The sequence below is a fragment of the Pan paniscus genome, chromosome 8 (genome assembly GCF_029289425.2).
Source record: "Pan paniscus chromosome 8, NHGRI_mPanPan1-v2.0_pri, whole genome shotgun sequence".
Lineage (NCBI taxonomy): Eukaryota > Metazoa > Chordata > Mammalia > Primates > Hominidae > Pan > Pan paniscus.
The window spans coordinates 17,699,688-17,720,245 of NC_073257.2; the positions used below are offsets into that span (position 1 = coordinate 17,699,688).

The following is a 20,558-nucleotide window of genomic DNA, read 5'->3' on the forward strand; positions in this document are numbered from 1 at the left end:
TTTTACAATCAATGTGTACACTTAACAGAATTATCACAGTGGTCTTGAGGCAATGTATATCCTCACCTTATGAAGATAACAGGATTAAGAGATTAAAGTAAAGACAGGCATAAGAAATTATGAAAGTATTATTTGGGAACCGATAAATGTCCATTAAATCTTCACAATTTATGTTCCTCTGCCACAGCTCCAGCCGGTCCCTCCATTCGGTGTCCCTAACTTCCCACAATAGCACAAGATAGGGATGCCCTCTCTCACCACTCCTATTCAACATAGGAGCAAGAGAAATCAGGCAAGAGAAAGAAATTAGGAAAAGACAAAGTCAAATTGTCCCAGTTTGCAGATGACATGATTATATATCTAGAAAACCCCAAAATCTCAGCCCAAAATCTCCTTAAGCTGATAAGAAACTTCAGCAAAGTCTCAGGATACAAAATCAATGTGCAAAAATCACAAGCATTCCTATACACCAATAACAGACAGAGAGCCAAATCATGAGTGAACTCCCATTCACAATTGCTTCAAAGAGAATAAAATACCTAGGAATCCAACTTACAAGGGATGTGAAGGACCTCTTCAAGGAGAACTACAAACCACTGCTCAATGAAATAAAAGAGGACACAATGGAAGGACATTCCATGCTCATGGATAGGAAGAATCAATATCGTGAAAATGGCCATACTGCCCAAGGTAATTTATAGATTCAATGCCATCCCCATCAAACTACCAATGACTTTCTTCACAGAATTGGAAAAAACTACTTTAAAGTTCATATGCAACCAAAAAAAGCCTGCATTGCCAAGACAATCCTAAGCAAAAAGAACAAAGCTGGAGGCATTATGCTACCTGACTTCAAACTATACTACAAGGCTACAGTAACCAAAACAACATGGTACTGGTACCAAAACAGAGATATAGACCAATGGAACAGAACAGAGCCCTCAGAAATATCACACCTCTACAACCATCTGATCTTTGATAAACCTGACAAAAACAAGAAATGGGGAAAGGATTCCCTATTTAGTAAATGGTGCTGGGAAACCTGGCTAGCCATATGTAGAAAGCTGAAACTGGATCCCTTCCTTATACCTTGTACAAAAATTAATTCAAGATGGATTAAAGACTTAAATGTTAGACTTAAAACCATAAATACCGTAGAAGAAAACCTAGGCAATACCATTCAGGACATAGGCATGGGCAAGGACATCATGACTAAAACACCAAAAACAATGGCAACAAAAGCCAAAATAGACAAATGGGATCTAGTTAAAGAGCTTCTGCACAGCAAAAGAAACTACCATCAGAGTGAACAGGCAACCTACAGAATGGGAGAAAATTTTTGCAATCTACCCAGCTGACAAAGGGCTAATATTCAGAATCTACAAAGAACTTAAACAAATTCACAAGAAAAATCAAACAACCTCATCAAAAAGTGGGCAAAGGACATGAACAGACACTTCTCAAAAGAAGACATCTATGCAGCAAACAGACACATGAAAAAATGCTCATCATCACTGGCCATCAGAGAAATGCAAATCAAAACCACAATGAGATACCATCTCACACCAGTTAGAATGACGATCATTAAAAAGTCAGGAAACCACAGATGCTGGAGAGGATGTGGAGAAATAGGAATGTTTTTACACTGTTGGTGGGAGCATAAACTAGTTCAACCACTGTGGAAGACAGTGTGGCGATTTCTCAAGGATCTAGAACGAGAAATACCATTTGACCCAGCGATCCCATTACTGGGTATATACCCAAAGGATTATAAATCATGCTACTATAAAGACACGTGCACACATATGTTTACTGCAGCACTATTCACAATAGCAAAGACTTGGAACCAACCCAAATGTCCATCAGTGATAGACTGGATTAAGAAAATATGGCACATATACACCATGGAATACTGTGCAGCCATAAAAAACGATGAGTTCATGTCCTTTGTAGGGACATGGATGAAGCTGGAAACCATCATTCTGAGCAAACAATCTCAAGGACAGAAAACCAAACACCACATGTTCTCACTCATAGGTGGGAACTGAACAATGAGAACACTTGGACACAGGGCGGGAAAAATCACACACTAGGACCTGTTGTGGGGTGGGGGTTGGGGGAGGGATAGCATTAGGAGAAATACCTAATGTAAATGACCAGTTAATGTGTGCTGCAAACCAACATGGCACATGTACACATATGCAACATACCTGCACATTGTGCACATGTACCCTAGAACTTAAAGTATAATTTAAAAAAAAGAAAGAAAGAAAGAAATTATTCCCTCACTGTTGATTGCTGCTGACTGACTGATCAGGGTCATGGTTGCTGAGTTCTGAAATGACTGTGGCAATTTCTTAAATAAAATACAACAATGAAATTTGCCTATTGATAGACTTCTTTCATGAAAGATTTCTCTGTAGAGAGATTTCTCTGCTGTTTGACAGCTTACACAGTGTGGAACTTCTTTGAAAGTTGAAGTCAATTCTCTGTAATCCAGCCACTGCTTTATCAACTATCTTTTCATAATATTTTAAATCCTTTGTTGTCATTGGAGCAATATTTACAGCATCTTCACCATCTCATAATGGTTAAGAGTAGATTTCAATCCAAGAACAACTTTTTGTGCATTCATATGAAGGAACTCTTAATCTCTTAAAGTTTTATCATGAAATTACAGCAATTCAGTCACATATTAAGGCTCTATTTCTCATTCTACCTTTCTTGCTATTTCCATTACATCTGCAGTTACCAAAGCCTTAACCCCCTTAAAATCATCCATGAGAGTTGTAATTAACTTTTTCCAAACTTCTGTTCATGTTGATATTTTGACATTTTCTTATGAATTACAAATTTTCATGATGGCATTCAGAATGCTGAATTCTTTCCAGAAGGCTTTCCATTTACTTTTCCTAGATTCATCAGAAGAATCATTATCTATGGCAGCTATAACTGATTGAAATGTATTTTATGAACAATAAGACTTGTAAGTTAAAATTACTCCTTTATCCATGTACTGAAGAATAAATGTTGTGAAAGCAGTCATAAAAACAAAAGTAATCTTTTGGTACCTCTGCATTAGAACTCTTTGTTAACCAGGTGTATTGCCATTGAACAGTAATATGTTGAAAGGAATCTCTTTTTATTTTTGAGCAGGTTTCAATTTCTGCTTTTTATTTTAAACAGTAGACTTGAAATATTCAGTAAACATGCTATAAAGAGCTATGCTGTAAGACAGCTTTTTCTATTTATAGAGCATGGTTTTGAAATTATAATAAAGCATTGGTTTTATCCTGAAATCACCAGGCATGGGAGCTACTAACACAAGAGTCAGCCTGTCTTTTGAATCCAGGCATTGACTTCCTTTTAAATCTGAAAGTCCTAGATGGCACCTTTTTTGGTACAAGGCCCTTTCATCTACATTCAAAATCGATTGCTTATTGTAGTCACTTTCATTAATGATCTTACATAAATCTTCTGGTTGACCTGCTGCAGATTCTCCATCAGTACTTGCTGCTTTATTTTGCACTTTTTTGTTATGGAAATGGCTTATTTTATTCAACCTCATCAATCAACCTCTACTAGATTCTAACATTTTCTCTGCAGCATCCTCACCTCTATGAGCCTTCATACACTTGAAGAGAGTTAAGGTCTTCTTCTGGATTAGGCTTTGGCCTAAGGGAATGTTGTGGCTGGTTGATCTTCTGTCCACATCATTAAAACTTTCTTCTTATCAGTAGTAAAGCTTGTTTTGCATTCTAACCATATCGTATTCACTGGAGTAGCATTGTAGTTTCCTTAAAGAACTTTTCCTTTGTATTCACAACTTGGCTAATAATTAACACAATAGACCTAGCTTTCAACTTACCTCAGCCTTCAACATGCATTCCTCAATAAGCTTAATCATGTGTAGCTTTTGTGCTTAAATGAAAAATACGTTATTCTTTCTTTCATGTGAATATTTAGAAGCCACTGTAGGGTTACAATTTGACCTAGTTTTAACATCATTATGTCTTAGGGTATAGGAAGGCCTGAACAGAGTGAAAGAGATAGGGAACCACCTGTCACTGAAGCAGTCAGAAGACACACAATTATCTATTGCATTCACTATCTTATATGGGCACAGTTTAGGGTATCCCAAAACAAGTATAACAGTAACACCAAGATTACAGATCAGAGATTACCATAACAGATATAATAATACAGTGGAAGTTTGAAATATTGCAAAAATTACTGAAATGTGGGAAAAAAACACAGAGTGAACACGTGCTATTGGAAAAATGGTACTAACAGGCTTGTTCAATGCAGGGTTGCTACAAACGTTCAATTCCTTTTTTAAAAAAATACAGTATCTTTGAAGGACAAAAAAGTGAGTCATAACAAAATGAGGTGTACTGTGTTCATAAATGGGTTAATTTATAAGGAATATATCAAGTGTAACCGTTAATTTTAGGTGCCAACTGGATTGGATTAAGCAGTGTGCCAATACATGGTAGGGCATCATTTCTGGGTGTACCTGTGAGGATGACTCTGCATGACATTGACATTTGAATCAAGGGACCAACTTAAAAAAATTGCCCTAATTCAATATGGGAAACAACACTTCTATTAGCTGACGTTTCTGATAAACAAGCAGAGGAAAAGTCAGCTTGCTCTCTCTCTCCTGAAGCTGGGTCACCCATCTTCTACCCGTGGACATCAGAACTCCAAGCCTTCTGATCTTTGAACTTGTTCACAAGTGCCTTCTACCCCTGGACGTCAGAAACGTCAAAACTCCAGGCCTTCTGATCTTTGCACTCTAGGACTTTCACCAGTGGCCCTCAGCTTCTTAGGCTTTCAGCCTTAGACTGGAGGAGACTTTGATGACTCCCCTGATTTCAGGCCTTCACAGTTGGAATTGGCCATGGCACTGGCTTTCATGGTTCTACAGCTTTTGAAAGGTGCTTGGTAGCGCTTTTCAGAAAACATAATTGAAATGAGGCAATCCCTCAAATGTATTCCTGTTCATACATAAAATCATAAAAATGATTTTATGCATTTATATATGAGATGACACACATATACATGTATATATAATACATGTGTAAACATATGGATCTAACATATACTAGATATATTATTAAATATATTTAGATATATATTATATATAATATCTATATATTTATATCTATATATATTTTAGATTTCTGTTTCTTTGGAGAATTTTAACCATATTGATTTTGGCAGTGGAAGTGGTTCCAGGGGAACAGAATTTATACTGAGTTTTCTGAATTCATTTTGGAGTTTATGGAATGACCACTCTAATCTAACCAAACTTGAGAATACTAAAGACTCTATTTCCAATAATACAGAAAGTGCTAATAGTTTACAATATGAACTGTTCTTAGAGATGCATAAACTATCCACATTACCATATTCCACAATTTGCAAAAGGCCAGGAAATTAGTAACTCTATATATGATACTTTTGAATAGTTACGGAAAATTATTCAGTTTCAGCTTTCTACATATGGCTAGCCAGTTTTCCCAGCACCATTTATTAAATAGGGAATCCTTTCCCCATTGCTTGTTTTTCTCAGGTTTGTCAAAGATCAGATAGTTGTAGATATGCGGCATTACTTCTGAGGGCTCTGTTCTGTTCCATTGATCTATATTTCTGTTTTGGTACCAGTACGATGCTGTTTTCGTTCCTGTAGCCTTGTAGTATAGTTTGAAGTCAGGTAGTGTGATGCCTCCAGCTTTGTTCTTTTGGCTTAGGATTGACTTGGCAATGCGGGCTCTTGTTTGGTTCCATATGAACTTTAAAGTAGTTTTTTCCATTTCTGTGAAGAAAGGCATTGGTAGCTTGATGGGGATGGCATTGAATCTGTAAATTACCTTGGGCAATATGGCCATTTTCACCATATTGATTCTTCCTACCCATGAGCATGGAATGTTCTTCCATTTCTTTGTATCCTCTTTTATTTCATTGAGCAGTGGTTTGTAGTTCTCCTTGAAGAGGTCCTTCACATCCCTTGTAAGCTGGATTCCTAGGTATTTTATTCTCTCTGAAGCAATTGTGAATGGGAGTTCACTCATGATTTGGCTCTCTGTTTGTCTGTTATTGGTGTATAAGAATGCTTGTGATTTTTGTACATTGATTTTGTATCCTGAGACTTTGCTGAAGTTGCTTATCAGCTTAAGGAGATTTTGGGCTGAGACAATGGGGTTTTCTAGATATACAATCATGTCATCTGCAAACAGGGACAATTTGACTTCCTCTTTTCCTAATTGAATACCCTTTATTTCTTTCTCCTGCCTAATTGCCCTGGCCAGAACTTCCAACAACTATGTTGAATAGGAGTGGTGAGAGAGGGCATCCCTGTCTTGTGCCAGTTTTCAAACGGAATGCTTCCAGTTTTTGCCCATTCAGTATGATATTGGCTGTGGGTTTGTCATAGATAGCTATTATTTTGAAATACGTCCCATCAATACCTAATTTATTGAGAGTTTTTAGCATGAAGGGTTGTTGAATTTTGTCAAAGGCCTTTTCCTCATCTATTGAGATAATCATGTGGTTTTTGTCTTTGGCTCTGTTTATATACTGGATTACATTTATTGATTTGCATATATCAATTCAAGATGGATTAAAGACTTAAACGTTAGACCTAAAACCATAAAAACCCTAGAAGAAAACCTAGGCAATACCATTCAGGACATAGGCGTGGGCAAGGACTTCATGTCTAAAACACCAAAAGCAATGGCAACAAAAGACAAAATTGACAAATGGGATCTAATTAAACTAAAGAGCTTCTGTACAGCAAAAGAAACTAACATCAGAGTGAACAGGCAACCTACAAAATGGGAGAAAATTTTCGCAACCTACTCACCTGACAAAGGGCTAATATCCAGAATCTACAATGAACTCAAACAAATTTACAAGAAAAAAACAACCCCATCAAAAAGGTGGCAAAGGACATGAACAGACACTTCTCAAAAGAAGACATTTATGCAGCCAGAAAACACATGAAAAAATGCTCATCATCACTGGCCATCAGAGAAATGCAAATCAAAACCACAGTGAGACACCATCTCACACCAGTTAGAATGGCAATCATAAAAAAGTCAGGAAACAACAGGTGCTGGAGAGGATGTGGAGAAATAGGAACACTTTTACACTGTTGGTGGGACTGTAAACTAGTTCAACCATTGTGGAAGTCAGTGTGGTGATTCCTCAGGGATCCAGAACTAGAAATACCATTTGACCCAGCCATCCCATTACTGGGTATATACCCAAAGGACTATAAATCATGCTGCTATAAAGACACATGCACACATATGTTTATTGCGGCACTATTCACAACAGCAAAGACTTGGAACCAACCCAAATGTCCAACAATGATAGACTGGATTAAGAAAATGTGGCACATATATACCATGGAATACTATGCAGCCATAAAAAATGATGAGTTCATGTCCTTTGTAGGGACATGGATGAAATTGGAAATCATCATTCTCAGTAAACTATCGCAAGAACAAAAACCAAACACCGCATATTCTCACTCATAGGTGGGAATTGAACAATGCGGTCACATGGACACAGGAAGGGGAACATCACACTCTGGGGACTGTTGTGGGGTGGGGGGAGGGGGGAGGGATAGCATTGGGAGATATATCTAATGCTAGATGACGAGTTAGTGGGTGCAGCGCACCAGCATGGCACATGTATACATATGTAACTAACCTGCACAATGTGCACATGTACCCTAAAACTTAAAGTATAATAATAAAAGAAGAAAAAAAAAGAAAATTATTCAATAAAATAATGTTGCTTGGTTGTAACTAATGTTGATTGGTAAAGTTAAAAAAATTAGCTCAGGTATTTGAAATAACAGATCAAGCAATGTATCCATGACCTAAAAGCTTCTAGATATCCCCTGAGAGAGAAGCTTATGTCTTGTAATACAGAAAGTGCTAATAGTTTACAATATGAACTGTTTTTGCAGATGCATAAAGTATCCACACTACCATACTCCACAATTTGCGAAAGGCCAGGAAATTAGTGACTCTATATATGATACTTTTGAATAGTTATGGAAAACTATTCAAAATAACCCACTCTGTGGGTTGTCTGTTTACTCTGCTGACTGTTCCTTTTGCCATGCAAAAGCTCTTTAGTTTAATTAGGTCCCAGCTACTTATCTTTGCTTTTATTGCATTTGCTTTTGGGTTCTTGGTCATGAAATCATTGCCTAAGGCAATGTCTAGAAGGGTTATCTTCTCGAATGGAAAGCTTTGTCACTAATGGTATGTCTGTGATTATCAGGTATTAAGATCACTCACTCAGGATGTACTGGTTCTAGGTGTGTAGAGAAATTAGATACTGTCTTAGTACATTTGTGTTGCTATAAAGGCATACCTGAAGCTGAGTAATTTATAAAGAAGTCTCTTTGGCTCATGGTTCTGCATACTGTACAAGAAGCATGGCACTGGTATCTGGTAGGCCTCTGGTGAGGGCCCCAGGCTGCTTCCATTCATGGCAAAAGGAGATGTGGAGTTAGCATGCGCTGACGTCAGATGGTGAGATAGGAAAGCAACAGAAGGCGAGTAAGGTGCCAGGCTCTTTTTAACAAGCAGCCATCAAGAAAAGAAATAATGCAAGAATTCACTTACTACTGCAGGCAGAGCACCAAGCCACTCATGATGGATCTGTCCCAATGACCATAACAACTCCACTAGGCCCCACTTCCTACATTGAGAACTCAGCATATGGTTTAGAGGGTCAAATATCGCAATTACAGCATTCTTCCCCTGGCCCAGCACCAACTTAAAATTCCAAAGTACAAAAGTTCATCTCAGACTCAAGGCAAGTTCCTGCTGGTTATGAGCCTGTGAAGTCAAAAACAAGTTATTTGCTTTTGAAGTACAACATCGTTATCAGTTGTGAGTAAACATTCCTTTTCCAGAAGGTAAAAAATTAACCAAAAAAAAATATGGTGTGGGTAAGGTCAGGAGAAACAGACTGTGGAAGCCAGAATCCCAGCAAGGCAGACGTTCAACCTTATAGTTCCAAGATAATTTCTGGTGACTTTGTGTCCTGCATCCTGGGCACATTGATGCAAAGGGCCAGCTCTCAAGCATTTGGGCAGCCCTGTCTCCATGGCTTTGCTGGGCACAGCCCACATGGCTACTCTTACAGGTTGGAGTTCTGTGCCTGTGAGACTTTTCCAGGCAGAAGTTTCAAGCTGCCAAAGGGTCTGTGATTCTGGGATCTGGAGGGCTGTGGTCCTGCTCCCACATCTCCACTAGGTAGAAACACCATGGTGACTTCTGATCCAACATTTCTGCTTAGCATTGCCCAAGTAGAGACTCTGGGTGGGGCCTCCACCCCTGCATTAGGCTTCTGCCTGGCTCAGCGAAGCTGCCAAATCTCAACCACTCTTGTGCCACAGAGATATCAGGTTTGAAACTCCCCTCCTTTTTTTGTATTTTTATACTCAGCATTTCCTCCAGTGGCCAGGTGTGAGGCCTCTGGCTTCACAAGACTCAAGGGACTAGGTGGCTGCTACGTGGGGGCTTCTGCCTGAAGATTGTATACAATCTGGCTGAATGAGAAACTGATCTCAGGAGGCCAGGAGAATGCTCAGTAGTATAGGAGATAGAGAGGAGGAGGAACATAGGAGATAGAGAGGAGGGGAGAAGCAGGGAAGGAGGAAAGTAAAAATAAGTGGGGAGGAGAGATGCAGGGCATCCTTGAGTCAGCAATAACACTCATGTGCCTCAAATAAATAATTGATCTTATTGTAAACCAAAAAGTAACCAAGGCAGATATCACTCTATTAGAGGTTTATTTTGGCAAGGTTGAGGACACACCCAAGAAAGAAAAATGCAAGTCACAGTAAGATCTTTGACCTGAACTTTTTTCAAAGAGGATTTTGGGAGCTGCAATATCTAAAGGGTAAAGAACAAATATTTGAGGATAAAAAAAAGCAGGTCAGGTACACAATGAGGCAAGTGATTACATTCTTGTGAGCCTCTTATTAGTGCTCACTGAATCTACATCTTACACGTGAAAAGAAAGCAGTAGGGAAAAAAATTGTGCATTTGTCTTGCGCTCAATAAATCTACATTTTATATAGGATGTAGTAAGCATGCAAAATTACAGCTATCTGTTTGGAAATAAAAGGAAGGCAGCTTTTGGATGACTCCATTACCAAGCTTAACTTTCCTTCTGGCATAGTGAGTATGGGGTCCAGAGAATATATTTTTCTTTCTTTCCTTTCTTAGTAAGGCTCATTCCTATGTCATGCCAGGAAGTCTAATTTCTAGGAGTTTGTGAAGTCTTGTGTCCTGTGGAAGAAAGCAGGGACGGAAAGAAAGAAAAAATAGAAAAAAAGATGCCAAGGTCAGATTACAACAAGAAAAGGAAAGGAATCCTGGAAGACAGATTCTGTCTTTATACTAAAAACTCTACAGTCAGTAAGCACAAATATATATATAGCTGTTATATATATTTAAATGTTTGGTGATTCCAAGTAAGGAAAGTAGTAGAAAAAAATGAAAACATAATTTTGTTGACTTGTAGCCAGAAAATAATTTAGGATTCAGACCAGATAAATTGTAGTAAGTAATAAAAACTGAGAAGCAATGGACAAGTGTAGACTCTAATAACAGGTGTACTATAGTTTCTTTTGAAACATACTTTTTCTCTCCAGTCCCTAGATTTTATCAAAGACAAATAATGATAGAAACAATTTATTTGCAAAATATTTCATAGTCTTATTATTCTTGGCCTGATTATTTGCATACATTGCAACAAGAATAATTATTGTTCAATAGGCTCTTTATAAATTGGCTTTGCTGAAGCTATTTAAAAGACTCTCAGATTAGACTTTTAAAGACCTTTCTATCTCAGCCAAAAATGTATCTGTGCCTTCAGATGAATTGCATCCATTGGTTTATTTTCTCTTTTTTGTGGTCTCAAAATAACTTGAAGTTACTGGTCCTGTCATAAAATGGCATTCTTTATTTTTCACAGGTAAGAAACCCTGTAGATGGCATAGGCAAGGTAAAAGGACAGTCTTTCCAAGGCACTTTTATTGGCTTTATAAAGTTAACCTCCATTTCTCAAAGTAATCTGTTCATTTCTGCAAATATGTCATTCCAGTTAAAGCTTTGAGAAATTACTAGTGTCTTATTCCAAAAACAAACACATTCTTTTTAAACTTATGTGAATAACTATGTTGCCATAAATTAAGAATACTCACAAATACATTTCAAATTCTGGAAGAATTAGGCGAAGAGAAAAAATATTTTTCAAATTTTGTTTCAAATTTTTCTCAAAAAAGAATATTTTACTCAGTCACTGAAAGCTATAAAAACAGCTCAAAAGAATAAAGTCTTCTGGACTTTGAAAAACAAAACAGAAAGAATCAGCAGTAATTTAAACAAAATGTCATAAAATTGTTTTAGTCTTCTATTAGTTTGGTCCCATGCAATGAACTCATGTTGTTTGATATTGGAGCTAATAATTTTATGAACATATTAGCTCTTCACTGAGGGGATTCCAGGATGTTTTCTTTAGTCCAATGGCACAATTTCCATGGTTACTACAAAAATGCATTTAAATGTACCCATTGGACTCCTTTCTGCAAGCGTATTTAAAGAAGCAAGTCTTGGACAAGAGGTGATTATAAGTTGCTTTTTGAGAAGGATCAAATTAAGACAACAATTGTCTTTGGATGACAAAATTCTTAGGATAGCCATGATCAAAGACACAATTGACAAAGGACTATTTTATGCCATACACCAATTTAACATAAAAATTATAATAATTAAGAATATATACTAAGATATATCAGAGTTATAGAAATCTCATATAATTGAAGAACACATATTAATAACACCCTTATATAAATCACACTCAAAGAAAGTTAAACACTATTTCATATTTGACAATCCTTCCTGTATAATTTTAACATCTCAAATATGTAAGTTTTCGACTTTAGGAGCCCTAATATTTGTGAAAGTTAATGAGGTAAAAAAGACTAAATGTGTAACTTGAACTTTTGACTTTTGGAAAGTTTGTCAAATAGCAAAGCCTTAAGACATTTTATACCACAAAATAAAGTCACAGGTCACTGTAAAATAAGTCATTCATTTAGCCACATAATAATGCAAAGATTAAAAAAAAAAAAAAACCTCTACTTCTCATAGAAAGGAGACTCAGTTTCCCAAGAAATAAGACCTAATCAAGACAACATTGTGACTGCCCGGTGGGTTCTCCTTGCCACTGCCTAGATGAGCTGATCTATCAAGACAGGGGAATTGCAATAGAGAAAGAGATTAATTCACACTGTTCCAGGTATATAGAAGAACAGAGTTTTATTACTACTCCAATCAGTCTCCCTGAAGACTCAGGGGTTGGAATTTTTAAGAATAACTTGGTGGGTAGGGGACCAGTGAGTCAGGAGTGTTGATTGGTTGGGTTGGAGATTAAATCATAGGGAGCTGAAGCTGTCCTCTTGCACTGAGTCAGTTCATGGGTGGGGGCCACAAGACCAAATGAGCCAATTTATTAATCTGGGTGGCACCAGCTGATCTATCAAGTTCAGGGTCTGCAAAATATCTCAAGCACTGATCTTAGGCTTTACAATAGTGATGTTATCCAGGAGCAATTTATGGAAGTTCAGAATCTTATAGCCTCCAGCCGCATGACTCGTAAACCATAATTTCTAATCTTGTGGCTAATATATTAGTTCTACAAAAGCAGTCTAGTGTCCAGGCAGGAAAGGGTTTGTTTTGGGAAAGGGCTGTTATCATCTTTGTTTCAAACTACAAACTAAGTTCCCCAAAAAGTTAGTTCAGCCTATGCCCATGAGTGAACAAGAAGAGCTTGGAGGTTAGAAGCAGGATGGAGTCAGTTTGTTTCCTTCTCTTTCACTGCAATAATTTTCTAATTTATAATTTTGTACTAGTGGTTTCAATTCTTCCCTTTGGGTTTTTTTTTTTTTTTTTTTTTTTGAGACACAGTCTTGTTCTGTCACCCAGGCTGGCATACAGTGGCACAATCTCAGCTTACTGCAACCTCTGCCTCCCGGGTTCAAGTGATTCTCCTACCTCAGCCTCCTGAGTAGCTGGGATTACAGGCACACACCACCATGCCCAGCTAATTTTTGTATTTTTAGTAGAGATGGGATTTCACCATGTTGGCCAGGCTGGTCTTAAACTCCTGACCTCAGGTGATCCGCCTGCCTCGGCCTCCCAAAGTGCTGGGATTAAAGGCATGAGCCACTGCACCCAGCCCCTTTGAGTTTTATAACACCTTATTCTTAAGGTGTGGGCTATAAAAATGGGAAAAGGCCAATGACCACTCTGGCTTCTTCCTGCTGACAGGAGTCATAGTAGGAATAGAGTTGACCTCAAGGAGAGGTCTGTACTCATGCAGGCTGGGCTGGGATTCTAAGGTTTGCATGACAAAGGCATTATTATTGTCATCTATAATTTTAGTATAGCATTTAAACAAACAGCATACTATCAGGTAAATAATGAGTTCTAGGATAAAGAGTGCAATTTCCAGTTTTAAAAGTAAAAATTTGAAAGCACTAGTTTGGGGACTTGTAGCCCACAAAGAATTTGGGACTTAGTGCAAATTACAGAAAATAATAAAAACTCAAGAACAACTAACAACAGGTGTGCTATAGTTTTTTGAAACATAATTTTTGTCTTTCCAGTTCCCATTTGGGAATGCCACTGTTTGCTTGAATCATACATAGAGCTCTAGCCCATATTTGCTGTTACCGCCAAAAATGGACACAATTTTTTAAGCAAACTGATCTATGTGGCTCAGAGTAAATCATCACAGCAACTTGTATAAGTGGCTTTGTGACTGTTGATGTATAAACTGCTCAGAAAATTTACTGGAACACCAGGATCAAACTACAACTCAGAAAAATTGTCAGATTGCCATTGCAATTTAAAAATACTTCAAGGACTCTAGAAAACCTCATCTGTGGACTACTTCAGACATTAACATTTTTCTCCATGGAAATGCTGTGGGGAAGAGGGATTCTAGTTTCTGTGGCTAGCCTTGGAGAAGAATGGGACTGAGAGACAGAAGATTAGGAGAAGGTCAGAGAAAACCTTTTGCTTCTGGGGCCTTCATTTGAGGGTATTGTTTTATGAGTCCCAACATTAATTAAATTGTATGCCTTTTCATAATGAGTCTGCCTTTCATCAGGTGATTTTCATTGGCCCTTCAGAGTGCAAAGGGAAAATTTTCTCTTAGCCCCTAAAGCTGTGATTTTAATGCGGGGAGATATTTCCTTTTCTTTGTATTACTGGACAGTAAACATGTCTTCATTTTCTTGGAGGGAGCTACCACCTTTATATGACAAAGCTGTTCAATGTACAAATTTCTTGAAAAAAAAGTTTGGAATGGAGGGCAATCAGTGGCCTTATCAAATATGCAGCAATGTTAGAGATCTTGCAGAAGGATCTCCCTACAAGCACTTAGCAATTTCTAACAACTACGTACTTATATGTTTCTTGCATTCATAGTTGACATTCTCCACTAGACTACAAACTCAGGGATTTTAAAATTTTTATTTTGTTTAATTTTTGCCTATTTAATTTACTGCTAAAACAACGTGTGGCATACAATGGATACTCAATAAAGTTTTGCTTGATTAATAAATGAATGAATGGAACAATAAACAAAAATAATAAAAATGACAAAATGTGGGTAGATGATTAAGAAACAAAATACATTGAAAGATACACTGCTTTACAACAAGTAAAATATAATTCTGTAATTTTTGAATAATAGTTGCTTGCTTGGAAAAATATGGTAGTTATTTAAAAAGTATAGAATCTGAACATTGATTATTTCAAGTTTATAAAAACACATATGTAAATAAGTGAACATTGGGTTAGTCCGTTGTCACACTGCTATAAAGGAATACCTAAGACTGGGTAACTTTTATAAAAGTTTAATTGGCTCACAGTTCTGCAGGCTGTGTAGGATGCCTGGCTGGGTAAGCGTCAGGAAACTTACAGTCATGGTGGAAGGCAAGGGGGAGGAGACGCGTCTTCATGTGGCCAGAGCAGCAGGAAGAGAGTGAAGGGGAGATGCTACACATTTTTAAACAACCAGATTTCATGAGAACTCACTATCACCAGAACAGCAAGGGTAAAGACCGCCCCTATGATCCAATAACCTCCCACCAGATCCCTCCTCCAATACTGGGGATTATCATTGACATGATATTTGTGTGGGGACACAGATCCAAACCATATCAGACATGTTGTTTAGAAAAATCATGAAGGAAAATGCATCAAATGATAAGTATTCTGTAAGGAAAGAATTACAGGTCTTTTTTTGTATTTTTTATTTTTCTAAAATTTATGGGTATTACTTTAATGATCAGGAAAAACAAACATCTTCTTGTTAAAGTCTTCATTTCATAAAATAAAGAAAGGAAAGGCAAGCAACCTGCAACTACAGATCCTACTTCCTACTCCTCTATCAAATACTGAAATCCTCTCTATGTCACCTAAAAGGAGGAAATTGTGGTGGTAATGTTCAATAGCTCATGGTCAATATTCTTCAGAAAATGGAAAATAAGGGTGATTAGCAGCACTGAAAGAGAAAAAATATTAATTTAGTAACTTTTTTCCATTCTGTCAAAGAGTTTTTCTGAAGAAGCACTTGGGATGGGCTAAAATTCCCGAATTTACCACTACGTCCCTACTTGTACCTCGGCACACGTGGTTTAATCTATGGAGGGGATGAGATGCATTTCTAATACCCACACCCGAAAAACACAATTATGACTTAAATATAATTATAAAGATACTTGTTAGTAATTAAAATTACTGTTTGTTTTCCTTTTTATGTTCATTTTTCTTTTTTACAATTTGTTCTTTTTAATTGAGTGACATTAAAAAGTACCTTCTAAGCAGTTAAATGTGCCAGGAGTCATATTGACACAGGGCCACAGACATGAGTAAGACAATGCATTCACAGTCTCATAAGGCAGATCACAGACTTATACTTAGCCTCTGGGTACAGAAAAGTTACTTCCCACATTTTTCTCATTGAAAATGTTTCCTCTCAGAATCTTGGTGTGGTTTTACATAAAGGAGGATTCTTCAGATCTTTTTTGGAGACTGAGTCTTTACTCTGGCAACCAAAATTGTATTTCCCCTGCTTCTAAACTTTCCTCTAAACTCCTCTCTATTTAGCCTTCTCTCTCCTTAGTCCTGAGATCCTGCAGTAGTTGAGCAACTGGAACGTCACGTTTATAAATAAACCAAAGTCAAGGGATGTTGGGCTCTCCAGAGGTGGACTTCAGGTGGACAAAGATGACACTGGAGTAAGAGTCATGCCTTGAGGATCCAGAGAAACTCCAAAGGATCTTATCTTGGTAAAGGCCATTGACACCTCAGTCACTAGCATTTGAGGGTCTATTTATCTCATAATTCATTCACAATTCAGCATGGTGAGATTATACAGCTGAGGAAATGGGAGTTGTGGTAGGTAAAGAGGGCCAAGAAAGACATAAATTTTTGCAGAAATAGTTGGTATCCTGAAGAGGGAATACCACATTAAGGCTTCCCTAGGAGACAGGCACCTTTGCCTTCATGGGCCCATCCTGTATTAATACTTAAATTGTGTTTCCATTGCCATGATGTAAACACAAAGATAGAGCCGGATGGAGTCATTATTACATATGCATTATTATTGTATTCACTTTTCTTCTGATTTTAATATAAATTAAAGAGAACGTTATGATGGGCCCCTATAGGTTTGTAGGTCCTACACACTGAGCCTTCTAGACTCATAGGCAGTGGGCCCTGAGTGCTAGACCCAGGCACAGATAGTAAGGGCCTTCAAGAATTGGATTCACAATGGTGCAGACATTGGCAGTTTCACTTACAGACACATTTCTGCTGGGTCAGAGATTGAGTCCTGGAGGAAACCTCTGGTCTGAAGGCTACAGGGAATCTCCTATTTCACCCCATGCCTGAATTTGGGCCTGTCTTCCTGATGTAGGGAAGATGTGTTCCCCATTTCCCTGCATACTACAGAAAACAGCCTGTGAAAGAATCTACAAGCATCACTTACAATTGTAACTTATCATATCGGAGATTTCTGTTGAGGCCATCAATGGCTTTCATGTCCTCTGGAGTCAACTCAAAGTCAAAAATCTGAAAGGAAGAAAACACTCACATTAACCCCTCCCCAGGGCAGCAGCTTCTACATGGGAATACAAGGACTTTCCAGGAGGCAGAGGCAAGGATGGCACTGGGGGAAGCATTTTCATCCTCATCAGCTTCCAGGTGCATGTGGCTTGAGACCTCTTCCACCTTCATTCTGCCTCTTCTCCATCCCATCCCTCTCCTACTGGGCTCCACTTCTCAAAAGAAAGGTGTGCACTCATCAATCTAAAATATTTATTGAGAATTGCTTGAGGAAGAAAAAGGAAATCCTTTATTTTAAAATAGAAAATAAAGTGTGAAAAATAACTGCCACCCGGACATGTCCACACTTGGTCAGGGTTTTGTTTCCTCACTTCCCCTGGAACCTGATCCAGCCTTGGAATGACAGAGCCTTAGAACACAGGAAACTCCCACTCAAGAATCTGTTTGCCTCAGAAAAAGTATTTTCTGGACAACTGTTCTACTTGCTCACCTCAGGACCCCTAAATACTATTTCCAGCTGTGTTTGCTCTTCCTTATAAAAAATGCTTACTAATTGATCTTTGAGACACTTAGATCTTATGTTCAAAGAGTTCTGCATTTTTAATAAATCTCTCTTACTTAAGTCAAGAGTAGTTTTCATTTGTCAACACATAGTCCCTGATGAGGAGCCCATTAATAGTAAAACAGATATTTTTTGGTTTAAAAAAATGCTACTTTCATTATGTGATCCAGGACACAATTTCATGAAAGACTCAGATCTATCTATCTATCTATCTATCTATCTATCTATCTAACGTATTTATCTCTTCCTCTATATGTATCTGTCCATCCTCTTTCTATCTACCAACACATTTATCCACCACTCTTTTTAAAAATATACTTCAGAAGTTATATGGTTGTCATGAGAGCAGGTATTAACATTTTGATTTGGATCAAAAAATAAAATGGGCATTTTTTGTTTAAGTTGTCACAATGAGATTTAGATTTACCTATTTAATTTTTCCACAATATACTTAATCCAGAACTACAATATTTTGAAATAAATACATTATATATAATATGACTCAAATGTCACCTCTTGTAAATATTAAACTCATAATAAAATTTGTAGCTGTCATTTTAAAATGAGAAACAGCTTACATATTTTTTCAAAATTCTTGTGGGATTCTAAACAAAATAAGTTGCAGACCTGTGATTAATATAAAGTCCAGAGTGGATGTGGAGAAGGGTTTACAAAATAACTTCACTCATCAATTTCTTAGTTTGGTTGGTCTGTAAACTTATGCCTAGTTTCATACCTGCTAGAGTCACTGCCAGGGGAAAGGTAATAAAAGATAATCCAGAAGGAGCCATTGTATTTAGGTTCTCACAGTCCAGAGAGCACACTGAAGTATTAGCAAATGATGTAAAATTAATAAACAAAAAACTCACTAACAGAGTCATGCCAGGGGCTTTTGTGGTGAAAACTGGGCTGGGGTGTCCCAGTAGTTTAACAGAGCAGCTAATTTTATTTGGGTTTGATTTTAAAATACAAATAGGCATTTATAGGTAGAGAAGGTGAAGGAGAAGAATCAGGGTCCTTAAAGTTCATTACCATGTAGAAGAACTCCTGAAACGGATGAAAATAAGTGAGTTGAAATTTGCTTAGTGTCACCCAACTAGTAAGTGGCAAAGCCAAGCCTAGAGATCATAAACCTGAGGACTCTGAGTTCAGTGCCGTCTTGTCGATCCTTCCACACTGCCCTCCTCCCTTAGCACAGAGTGGAGAGCACAGGAATGCATGACACGTGTTGCATTCTCCCATGTAAGGGAGATCACCCAGATCAGCACCCATGGCTCACTCTGGAGCGACTCTGCTCAACCTGTACCTTGAAGTTCTCTTTGATTCTCTCCTGAGAGAAGCTCTTGGCCAGCACCACCACTCCCCGCTGCAGCTGGTAGCGCAGGGCGACCTGGCCTGGGCTTCGACTGTGTTTCTTGGCAATGGATTTTAAGATTGGCTCCTCCAAGAGATGTGGGCAGTCGGAATCCACCCTGTTGGGGAGGGAACAGACACAGATGTGAAGGATGCAGGATGGAAAATCTATAGTGTGCTGCTCCTTTTCCCCAAATTCTCCAGAGAGTTGAGAGGAGTGGGCACAATACAATTTGATTTAAAACGGTCTGATAACTATTCATATGGATTCATTCATAAATGCAGTGAACTGGAAACAATAAGGCTGTCCATTAACAGGTGAATGGATAAACAAGTTATCCATACCCTGGAATAACACCCAGCAATAAAATGGAAAGAACTACAGATACTCACAGCTACATGAATGCAGGTCACAGATATGGTGAAAGAAGCCAGGTGCAAATTAATGCGCATGATCTCTTTCATAGGAAATTTTAGAGCACACAAAACTAATCTAAGGTGAAAAAATCAGAAAATAGTTTCCTAGCAATGAGAAGTTATTGTCTCAGAAGGAAAAAAAATAACTTTTTTTGGGAGATAACAAATTTGTATACCACATTAGGGATGTGGGTTACAGAGTATGTCCATTTGCCAAAATTGTACAGCATTACAGCCTATGCAAATCTTACCTGAAGGCCACTTTAAAATTTATTTTAGGAGTGGGGTTGGAAGTAGTCACATAGATGAAACAGGAAGGAAAGAATGTTGGTGACATTTAAGCTCAGTAGTGATACATGGGAACAAACTACACCGTTGCTTTTCGCTTTTAATCTTTGAGCTTTTTATAATACAATTTTTAAAACTTCGTTTTAATAGGAGTTTCTCAGCATCAGCAGAATTCCCGCCATAGGTTACCTCTTTGATATTCTTATTACCACTGTGGGTCTCTTTGGGATCCCAGGGCACTGTAGGCAACTAGAACAATGTCCTTGGACTTGCAGAACTCCAGGAGTTTGCTCTGGTTGAGGTAAGGGTGACATTCTACCTGTAATTTTTCAAGACCAAAAGGTGTCACAATATATGAGCCAATAACCACATGCAAATTTAAAATTGGTCTGAAGGAATGTGTAATACTACATTAATAGATGTACTATACTTTCATGTTGGCCCTTTTCCCCATGCACCTTCTGAAGCACTTTCAAATCCCATCATTTGCCATACTGATACAGTAATTTTCTTATTCCTTTTCTATTCATGTTTGAAAATTATTAAAATACCTTGTGCCCCAATTATAGCCTCTAAAAGCCATTTTTACTGAAAGAAACCAAGATTCCTTAGAGAAAGGGCATATTCCAGTTCTGAGTGTGAAAGTTTCCATTTGAGCCTAGAAGAGCTTGCACTCTAGAAAGGAGAGAAGATAAGAATGACAATGACGCATGCTGCCAAAGGACCCAGGATCTTACTTGAAGAGGCTCCTGCTG

General features: G+C 37.8%; 1 protein-coding gene across 1 annotated transcript in view; it reads right to left on the minus strand.

The window, feature by feature from the left end:
- Nucleotides 1–15,411: 15,411 nt before the first annotated feature.
- LOC100987632 (aldo-keto reductase family 1 member C15-like) overlaps nucleotides 15,412–20,558 on the minus strand; it is a 32,359-nt gene continuing 27,212 nt past the window's right edge. The window contains 4 exon segments of the mRNA XM_055092373.2: nucleotides 15,412–15,618; nucleotides 17,107–17,189; nucleotides 19,052–19,217; nucleotides 20,013–20,122. Of these exon segments, the coding sequence (XP_054948348.1) occupies nucleotides 15,576–15,618; nucleotides 17,107–17,189; nucleotides 19,052–19,217; nucleotides 20,013–20,122 (402 nt within the window). The 3' untranslated portion in view covers nucleotides 15,412–15,575.